The following is a 10,884-nucleotide window of genomic DNA, read 5'->3' as shown; positions in this document are numbered from 1 at the left end:
GCATGTGTTGTAAAAATTTTCACATAGTATTTACTCTCTGGTTATCAGTTTTGACGATGAATGTGGTTTCTCCGGTTTTAGCACGTTATATTCTTGTATTGAGAATAGTTGACTTTGTGGAGTAAAAAATCTTAGTAAAGTCAATGACTGGATGTAGCCCGCGTTGGGTGAACCAGGATAAATGTTGTGTGTTCTTCTCTTCCATGATTCACTATCTAAAATATGCTTTGGTGCTTATACACCATGATCATCCGCTGCAACACTCACAAAGAAATCCTTAAAGAAGAAGAAAGAACTCTAGAAAATCGAAGTTGTCACCTATATGCGAAAAAGTTTTCACAGGCACAATTCAACCCTCCTTCTTGTGTCCTTGTGTAATTCCTCGTAACAAAACCCGGGAGCAACAAATGGACAAATCAAGAACCAATAGAAGGAAACCGGTTGCCGCCATCTTCTAAAGACTTTGGGATCTTAGCAGCGTGCAAACGAGCAAGAGAGAGGAGCGTGCATCTTGATCAAAAAGTTGATTCCAGAGATCTACCCAAGAAGCCAAAACGATGCAACACATAATCCAACCAGTTGTGTTCCTTTGAGCGAGAGAGCCTTGTTGTGCTAATATCCAACCAGGTTTGCGTCGTGTGAGAAAAAAAAAGAGACATACCATGACCGCCACCGTCTTCAAAGGTTAAGGAAACCATGGCTTTGAGCGTAAGTCTTTCCTTCATTGTCATGGTTTTTTAAATGAAACATGTATGACCTTTGAACATATCTTTTGACATGAATAAGCTTTTGTGGACACTCCTCTCGCACCTCCATTGCATGAGAGTTTTGAAGAAATGAGATAACGAATGATACGATAGGTGATGTAATTGAAAAAAAAAATATAAAAGAGAGATAAGAAGAAAAAATGAGTGAAAATGAAAAATAAGAAAATTGAATTTTATATTAAAATCTTCACTAATTTCATTAAGAATGTAATTTATACACACCGATAATGTAAAGAGTTTTACACATGTATCCGATCACATATCTCAATTTCCCATATCAAATATTTTTAATTGGATATTAGTACATAATATTTAAACACTTTCATCAAATATAAAATATCAAAAAATAATTCAACAAAAAGGTAAAACTTAAAAAATTTATTAAAGAGTAAAAATAATGGAAAGTTCATGAAGCACTGAATTGTTTTTTTTTTACTGAAAAACAGAAGTAAAGCACTTGATAGTTGATACATCATCATCGAAGGAAGAGAGAAAGGATTAGGTGACGGCGTCTCCTTCAGCGGCGGAGACATGGAAAACGACGACGTCGATATGGTCGGAGCTGAAAACAACAACAACAACGAAGCTGTATGTATACATGCAATGCTTTCCATTTGTTTCCTCTTTTGATTTTGATTTTTCATTTGGTTTTGCGTTCATCTCATGTTGTTGATGACTCTATTCGCGTTTTCTGAAAACCCTAATTTGTTCGCGCTTCAATGTCGAATTTGATCACTGCAGGAATTGGATGACATGAAGAAACGCTTGAAGGAAATGGAAGATGAAGCTGCAGCTTTGCGGGAGATGCAGGCCAAGGTTGAGAAGGAGATGGGATCTGTGCCAGGTGGGTACTTTTTGTGCCTTTTGTTGGGGTGTGGGAGGGGCTTGATTCGTTTGCTTTTTGCTCCCCTTTGTGATCAAATTTGTGATAGAATTATGGGTTTTCTTTTGTGGAAATTGAATTTTGTTCTTCATGCGAAATCATCTATGTCTTTTGGCAGATTATGGGGCCAGATTTGGCTTGTTGGCAGGTAATGCATTGTGCATTGTGCATTGTGCCCTTTGGTTAGTTTTTGGACTTAAGACTGAAAACTTCACTTAGATGCTTGAACTTTGTTATGAGTGATGCATTTCGCCGCACTCAGTAAATGTTCGTGTCCTGAGCTGATGCGAGCTGAAATTTTTTAACTGTTATATTCAACTTTGGTGGAGTTATTATTGGCTAGTGCTTGAATTATTGGATTAGGGTAAATGTAAAGGGATGTTTGGGTGCCCCAGTACTCAGGACCGCTATCATTTCCCCTTTATAGATGCATATCATGATGCCTTGTATCATATGGATTGGAGAGGCATGTGATGAGATGCTTGAGCATCTTTTAGCAAGTCCCTTTCATTGAAATATTTTTGACCTTTTTTTAAGAAAATATAAACTGATGTGTTTTATTTGTTTTGTTCATATCTGTTTTTTTTTTCCTTATAATTATTCCTCTGCTTGCACTTGCACATGGCGTGATCACTATACTTCATTACCATCTATTCCTGGACTCTGACTCTTTTATTGATTCTTATGTCCTAATAGATCCTGCCAATGCTTCTGCAAGTCAGACCAATAGAGAGGAAGTGGATTCTCGATCAGTCTTTGTTGGCAATGTAAGCTGTCTCTTCCCCTGTTTACATTAAAACTTACTATGCTGCTTAGTTAGTTGTCTTATTGTCATGTTATAATACGGCCTGAGTATATTAATGGGATTATTTTATATCTTATGTTTGAAGTGATTGGTTGAATTATGAGCAATGTGTATGTGTTTACCTGCTTTTAGATACGAATTGGAGTATTTGCTATGCCTGGAATATATGCCTCTATGTTTTATTTTCATTAATTTCGGGGAAGGTTTGAGCTTAATCTTCATACTCTTAATCTTGAAGCTCTGTAGCATGGCATCATTGTACGTAATTCAGGGACCATGATTGTGACGTGTATTTTGTGCATACGAATTATGCACATGTTTACATCTGTGTGTGTGCGTGTGTGGAAACATCGGAAGAATATGATAGGACTCTCAAATCAATAACTGACCATATACTGCAAGATTGTAAAGTATGTAGTTGTAACACTTTGAGTGAGGAGCATGTGCAATGTTTCCTGCTGCTGCTCACTGCTTCAGTGAGGTTTTCCTTTTTGTTCGAAAATTTGTTTTTATAAGGTGACTGTTCTTGTTGTTTATAGCAGCATCAGTTATGAGTATAACTATAATTTTTTTTTTGGGGGGCTTCGGGCTTCTTGACCTGGAGAATTGAAACATTGCATTATATAATATGAGATATGATCTATATGAGATTGTGAGGAGATTTACATATAGGTAAAGATACTTATATATATATATTTGATAAGCAAAGATACATCCATATAATATGCTTGTGGCCTAGTTTCCCCACGAGCCTTGAATTTCACACTGATTTGTGTAGACCAGGCTTTTGTTTTGCTTGTGTTATCGATTATCTTCTGTGGTCTTTCACACACGCACACAGACATATATATATATGACTCCAATCAGTCATCGGAACATCCTAGCAAAAAATCTCCATCTTTATTGCTGGTGTATTTTCATCACTGTCTCACTATTAATTGAATGATAAGTGCATTGGTTTTCACCATACTGTATCCTGCAAAGTTTGAATTTTGTTAAGATTTTTAATTTAACTTTTGGAGTAGTGACTGAAGAACATTCTCTGTTTGATGTTGAATCTGCTTCTGATATTTAGAAGTTTGATTATGTTTACAGTGATGACGTCCTGCTTTGATATAATGTTTGACTACAATCGCAGGTTATGCTTCCATCTACAAGTTTTCTGGTCTAGTAATGCTGAAGATGGAAGTATTTGCTATAAATATACTATACATTCCTGGAGGAAAAAAATATATATTTGAAATTAACAAAAAGAGTGGTAAAAAAAAGATACAGCATACAAAAAACTAAAAGAAAAACATTGAGGATAGACAAGAAAATAAGGAAGTTGAGTGTTTGGTGAGGAAAGTGATCTTGGTTTGGGGTGAAAAAGAGTGGTCTTTAGCATAGGAGATTTTAATTAGTATGCTTTTGAAGTTTTTGAGGTGGGATGGTCAGAGGAACAGATTAGATTACAGATCAAGAACCTGGATTCCTACTGGTGAGAAGAGGACATGCTAATAGGTAAAGGATTGTGCATGCGTATCTGCTGTTTTGATTGCAAAGCTAAAGGACGCTTGTGGTTGTGCCTAGTGCTGAAGAAATATATAGGTATTATTTTCTCATGGTGAGGGGTCCTTGACATTCATTTTTTCCCCTCGGATCAAAAGGAAACTTTTTACCCTTTTAATTCTACTTATTTTCTGTATACTTTATTGCAAAAACTAAAGGAGAAAAGGAAGAAGCTATGAGAAAACGTCTATATGCATGACATTGTTCAAGAAACATTCATTTTGTGGTTCCATGATAACTTTGTTTCCTTGTATATCTCCTAATTGAATTAAATTTGAAAGAATCCAATTCCTGATTTGCATAGAATCTTGGGAAGAGAATATGAAGAGTGTGCATGTTTATAATGCAGTTTCTGAATGAAGGCTGGAGGTGGAGGGGATGCCAGACATCAAAATACAAATTACAAATCATATACATAAGCAATTAGTATATTTGCTTGATTATTTTCTGTAATTGCTGACTAGACTAAATGAGGATTAACTTACGAAAATTGATACTTGGGGGAAGGATCCTCTAAATTCTAAAGTGCAAGATGCATTTCAGGAAGTAAGTGTTTGCTGACTAGACTACATGATGGATAACTGTTTGCTAAGAATAGTGATATATATATTATGAAGTACAAGCATCTAAGGAAGAGTTGATGAAATTTTATTCCCTTATATTTACTTATTTTTGTTTATTTATGGGAGTTTTGTATCCTAAGTGTAGCTTACATTTAGCAGATTCAAATACTGATGCTTGCAATTGCACTAGTCAGGCAAAAAATGAAATTTTGATCCAGGCTACGGCATGCCAATGTTTCAGATGAAATTTGTTTTTCCCCAGTCTGAAGTTACAGGGGTGAAACTATTTGGTTGGTGTAGTCTAAAGTACACTATGCGCCATTTCGCTATTCAAGCTTGAAATAAACTGTCTTGCCCCAGATTGTTTTCTTTTGTGTTGATTATTATTTGTAACAAAATATTGTCTTATCCAATTTTGGCTTTAGCAGTTTTGAGATTGTAAGAAAGGTGAAGTCCTACCACAAAAATTCTTCAGTTTTACCCTGGTTTATTTATTGACTAGTGGCTGTGTCACAAAAAAAATCTTATAGATGGCGTTATGATGTCTACAGTTCTGTTTATAAGACTGGCTGAACATTTACTTTTATTAAATGTTGCACGATTATTAGTTACAAATGATAAGGGTGTCTGGTGTGAGTAAATCAGAAAGTGTTTCCTTTTTTTAACCTGGTGTTCAATATTACATGAAAATATCTTACTACCATATGATTGATGTTTTTCCTATACTTGTGGCTTGGCCATCATTTAATCTATTGGGTTTGATATTTTCCGCAGGTGGATTATTCATGCACTCCTGAAGAAGTGCAGCAGCATTTCCAATCATGTGGAACTGTAAACCGAGTCACCATTCGCACTGATAAGTTTGGCCAGCCTAAGGGTTATGCCTATGTAGAATTTCTTGAAGTAGAGGCTGTCCAAGAGGCTCTCGCGCTGAATGAGTCTGAACTACATGGGCGTCAATTGAAGGTTACTCAAAGAGGCTGTTGCTATTTAAAAATATCTTCCATTTCTTCTGTAATCAACTATACTTTTTGGACTTATTGCAGGTAAGTGGTAAGAGGACCAACGTACCAGGGATGAAGCAATTTCGTCCCCGCGCCCCTAACCCTTACATGGGTTTTCGAGGCAGAGCCCTATTTGCACCACCTCCTTTTGCCTTTGCTCCTTATGGATATGGGTATGTTTTACTCAACTCTTTCCTTTTACAATATGTGTTATCTTTTAGCCACAACAATACATTACTAGCATTCTTTTGTTGAATGCAGAAAGGTTCCAAGATTCAGAATGGGGATGCGCTACAGCCCCTACTATTGAGTTTCCGTTTCTGCATAAACAGATATATTGATTATTGGATGGATGGATATGATTCTCTACTCCTTCATGTTGGATGATGACCGATGTTTTGGCCATTTTGTGTGGGGAAATTATTGTCCGACACCTTGATTGAGGTGGTTGGTTCTGTGAGGATTAAACACTGACTTAACGGCAAACCTTGTAAACTTATGGTGTTTTTTCTTCCTTTTCATTGGTATTCGATATATGCTCAAATGTCCTTTTGTAAAAATGTCCATCGTAAGTGTTCAATGGATATGGTTCTCATTTGTTTATTTTTCCCAAATTCGTAAGGTTCATCTCTCTGCAATATAAGTGTTCTCAGGTCTTTCTTATGGGAGTCCTAGTCATCTCCATGTTCCCGATTTAGCTTAAAGTCTGATAGCACATTGAATCTTAATTGAACACATACACTTTTTAGAAACAGTACCCCAGAGCCAAGGCTCCTTAAGAGAATATTTTCTCTGCTTTAACACTTGTAACACTTATAAAGGGAATTGTTATTTAAACCACCTCACATCTATTCTAACCGTCTCTAATCTTGTGGAACTCGACTGCGGAAAAAGAAATGGACAAGGCATGTTCTTCCATTTCATTTCCTGATGGAACTCTCTCTCCCTGCTTCAAATTGGTGTTTGCCTCTATTTCTTCAGCTTAGTGAATGAGATAGTTACTAAAAAAATCTATTATATCAACTAATTTCTCATTTTTCTTTCCCAATCTCACTTGTATTTTGGTTTGAGATGATAAACTTTTCCCCATTATCAACTTCCTAATGATTACATCTGGTTTACAGCTGTGGTTAAAAACAAAAAGTAATGGCAAAAGCTACCTCACTCTCATCAAGCTACAATCCTAAAAACCTTATCTGAAATCATGATTGCAGAGGCAGAGGACCCACAAGAACCAACCAAACAATGACATTTCCTGCCGTGTGAGATAGATTCACTTCACCTTCATCTTCACCGAATGTCATCATCACTGTTACTCTTCGTCATAATGGTCTCCCAGTCCCCAAACACCACCAGAGAATCCACCACTCACTTTTTATTCTCTTTTTACCATAAACAAAAACGATGATGAGGACCCTGCATTCTTCTTCTACAAACAAATGTCCCATTCTGCAATCACCTTACTTTACTTTAGCATAAAAATAGCACAAAAAATATACGAAAGTGTAAAACCCACTCTCAATCACACATAATATTATAAAGAATATGCCAACTTGATTCCTACAATTTCAAGTTTAATTCTTATGGCTCAAACCCCCTACGTAAATTGCTAAAATGCTAGTGGCGCCCTAGTGCTCTCTTTGTTCTTTCATTTTCGTTATAAAATAATATAAAGTTCATCTAATAATCATTAGTGATAAGCCTTCTTTTCTCTCTTTTTTTCTCGTTTTCCACATGGAAAGTTACAAATATTGATAATTGGCTTAAAAGCATTTGTTGCCTCTGATGTTTCAGGTTTGTGCAACTGACACCCCCCATCTATTTTCGTCCATGTTTGTACCCGACGTTAAAAAATTAACGGAAGGGGCCACGTGGAAATTACGTTTAAAATTGAGAAAAAAGGGCAAGAAAGATTCGAACCCAGGCCATGCAAGTGTCAAAAACAACACTTAACCAACTGAACTAGGTAGATAATTGTAATATCTAACAACACAATATTATTTATATTATCTACCCTCCTTTAAACCTATACACAGCAATTCAGCAAACTACCCCATGAAGCTTCTCACCCCAAAATCCGAGTACCCCCATCTGATTCCGATTTCGAACAACAAAACCCTTGTTGGGTTTACGAGAATCAACACTGTTTCCTTCCCTTTAATCTATGGAAATCACAAAGCTGTACCATGTCATAACCTCATCCTTCATCATCACAAAACCTCTCATCCTTTAACCACAACTCCCCTGCATCCTGAAAACCTTCACCACCGAATTGAACCACCTTCTTCCATCGCCCAGAACCTCGCCAAAATAATCACCAACAGCCACCAAAACTACCAGAACAACAACCCAAAATCTCAGAAATCAGAAAACAGAAATCACCACAACCATTCCCAATCACCATAACCATTCTCCAACACCTGAATAAATTGAAACCAGAACCTCCAACGCACAAACCCAACCATCCAGAGCCACACCAACCTTCGCCCCAGCCACTATCATAACCAACAACTGAAACCCCCATCGTCAGAACTCAGAAGCCTCCACCCTCCGTTCATTGCAAACCCGCCACCATCATGTGGGTTTACGAGAGAGAGAGAGAGACCAAATTGAGACCTGAAGGGGAGGAGGAGAGAAATTGAGCAATAGTACAAGGCGAGATCGAGGAGACTCCACGGCAGCGTGAAGATGACCCGACGAAGAATATGGTGGTCACGCGGCTCAGTATCTGGGTTTGTTGATGATTGGCAGGGATGAGGGTTTCTTTGATCTTCCTTTTCTTTCTGGTTATGGGTCATGGGTTTGGGCTCTGATTTGAAGATGAAAATGGAGATTAGGAGAAGAAAGAGGTTTTTGGGATGATGGAGTTGTTGCTTTCGGTTATTGAGTGAAGGAGAAGGAGAGAATGTTGTATGTGGATCAGGATAAAGAAGAAGTTCATGGATGAAGATGAAGGGAACAAAATGATGAGAATTATCTGGGTTCAAGTTCATTACATTTTGATGAATAAGTATGCTATAAATAAAAAGTTGGTCATAATTTCAACATTTGACTGAGTAGCTTAACTGGTAAAATCTGTGTTTTGCTAATTCAAGGTCATGGGTTCAAATCCTCCCACCTCCTTTTTCCAAGTTCTGATTTTCTTTTAATGACGTGTCACGCCACGTAAGATGCTGACGTGGCATTTAACGGCCACGTCACCCTTTTTAAACGGCAGAATAACGGAGGGGCAAACGGTGCACATTTGTAAAACATCAAGGGTACAAACATGGACGAAAATAGATGGGGGGTGTCAGTTGCACAAACCTGAAACATCAGGGGCAACAAATGCTTTTAAGCCTTGATAATAATAACAACATAGCTTTTTAGTATTTTGACACGGAATTTTCATGTCACGCTAAACGACAAAAGAAGCTCAGAAATGAATACACAATATTATAATGCTACTAATAGATAGCTACACTTCTTTCAATTGAAGATTTAATCCCTAAGTAGATGTGTATGAAGAAAAATGTTTTGTTAGGATGGCAAAGAGTTATATGCACTTAAGATGACCTCTTAACCTTTCACTTAATATGATCTTTTAATCTCGAGGAATTAGTATTATGTCTTTTCACTTTCTTTTTTTGATAAGCAATTTGAACTATATTGAATGAAGTACAAGGAGTACTTCAACCCAATACAAAGAGAATAAGAGAATGGAGAAGAAAAGGAAAGAAAAAACGACTTAATCCTAAACTGTTGAAGATGATCCAGCAGCACCTACCCAACCCCCTCCCCTTGAAGAAAATCAAAGGGAACAGACCTCATTAAAACCTTATCAGGGAAAACCCCCTTGAGAAAACCTAGTAAGGAAAAAGAATACCGGTTCACAAAGATCAAGCTGAGACTTCAGGGGAAGAATTACAAAACCACCCCCAAGAAAGCCAACTAACCTAAAAAGATACCACCAGCAAAGACCCATATAGCTAAAATCTAAGACCTGCAGCACATTAGAGCATCTCCAATGGAGTCCTTATTTTGGGACCTTAAAATAAGATCCGGATCTTATTAAATCTCACCATTGGGGGTATCCTACATGGCATGGGATCTTAGTTTTTGCTAAGATCCGTGCCTTAGCTCATGTACTCTCAAATTTGAGATCTTAATTAAAATATTATTTTTTCTCTCTCCTTCAGTACCAGATCCAAAGTGAAAAATAGAGGGAAAGAAACTGAAACTGAATCTGAACTAATTTCATTGATAAAGAATGATAATAATATACAGATTACAAACATAATATTACAAAGATCAAAGATCAGATTACAAAAAATTGGAAAAATGGAAAGAAACAAAACCCTAAATTTCCTAAAAATAAAAAACCCTCACTGAGACTTCTCCTCACTGTGGTTGGCTTGACCGACCGTGTCCTCACTGTGGCTTCCTCATCGGAGATCGAAGGTGGATGTAGGTTGGTGGAGGAGAGGAGATGAGGTGAGGTCGCGGTGGAAAGAGGAAGAGAGAAAGGAAGGGAGAGGAAGAAAACTGAGGGGCGGTGGTGGAGGAGTAGGGCGGCGGCGGAGGAGAAGGCCGTTTGGAAATTAGGTTTGTGTGAGGGAGGAGAGAGCATCAGAGGGTGAGAAGGAGAGAAAGGAAAATTAGGGTTTGTGTGTGTGAGAAGGGCTTGGCCGGTTTTAAAACTATATGTATTGCCTTGGACCGGCTCAGCCGGTAACGGTCCAGACCGTTGGGCCTTCTTTTGACCGGCTGGGCCGGCCAGTCATTTTTTGCCCGTTTGAGCCTTCTTTTTTAAATTCCGTTTTTTTTTAATTCTATTTTTTAAAATTCCGTTTGGGACCGTTTAATGATTAAATTGTATTGAATTTATAATTTAATATTACGTGGGTATAAATAATATAAATATATTGGGTAGTGTGGGTCCAACTAAAAGTAAAATAAGATACCAACCACTGGAGCAAAATGTGCATGGAGACCTTAAGAGTGTCTTAAATCCTATGTGGCAGTCTGGGCCCACAAAAAGTGAGATAAGTCCCAAAATAAGATCCCACCATTATGTCTTCTCACATGTATGTTGGATACCCTAGAAAATAAATAAACAAATTTTGAAGTTCAAGTGGATTTGAGTCTCACTTCGATCCAGAGTTCAAATTTCAAACATTTTAGGTCCAATAAAATATCTCAATTAATGAATAACCATCATACTTTAAAATGAAGCTTTATTGGTCTCACTACAACTAATATCTAAGCGTTCTCTACCATTTTTATTGCAAAAAAAATTATAAAGTTTACTTAATACTCCATAATCCATTGA

General features: G+C 37.2%; 1 protein-coding gene across 2 annotated transcripts; it reads left to right on the top strand.

Moving 5' to 3' along the window:
• Positions 1 to 1,197: 1,197 nt before the first annotated feature.
• On the top strand, positions 1,198 to 6,176 carry LOC130713553 (polyadenylate-binding protein 2-like). Of its 2 annotated transcripts, XM_057563325.1 has the most exons (6): positions 1,198 to 1,355; positions 1,509 to 1,611; positions 2,347 to 2,417; positions 5,344 to 5,535; positions 5,616 to 5,746; positions 5,835 to 6,176. In XM_057563325.1, the coding sequence occupies exons 1-6, from the start codon at positions 1,299 to 1,301 to the stop codon at positions 5,881 to 5,883; spliced, it is 603 nt and encodes a 200-aa protein (XP_057419308.1). In that variant the 5' UTR covers positions 1,198 to 1,298; the 3' UTR covers positions 5,884 to 6,176. The 2 variants fall into 2 exon arrangements, with proteins under 2 accessions (XP_057419308.1, XP_057419309.1); XM_057563326.1 differs by lacking the exons at positions 1,198 to 1,355; positions 1,509 to 1,611 and adding an exon at positions 1,726 to 1,798.
• The last annotated feature ends 4,708 nt before the right edge of the window (positions 6,177 to 10,884 follow it).

The sequence above is a fragment of the Lotus japonicus genome, chromosome 4 (genome assembly GCF_012489685.1).
Source record: "Lotus japonicus ecotype B-129 chromosome 4, LjGifu_v1.2".
Taxonomy (NCBI): domain Eukaryota; kingdom Viridiplantae; phylum Streptophyta; class Magnoliopsida; order Fabales; family Fabaceae; genus Lotus; species Lotus japonicus.
The sequence above is the reverse complement of the archived record's forward strand: the minus strand, read 5'-3'. Positions and strand labels throughout refer to the sequence as shown.

Excerpts from the sequence above, each read along its gene's own strand:
- LOC130713553 (XM_057563325.1), top strand. The coding sequence starts at position 1,299 with ATGGAAAACGACGACGTCGATATGGTCGGAGCTGAAAACAACAACAAC. Across the intron at positions 1,356-1,508 it reads ACAACAACAACAACGAAGCT|GAATTGGATGACATGAAGAA; the intron begins GTATGTATACAT and ends TGATCACTGCAG. Across the intron at positions 5,536-5,615 it reads TACATGGGCGTCAATTGAAG|GTAAGTGGTAAGAGGACCAA; the intron begins GTTACTCAAAGA and ends GACTTATTGCAG.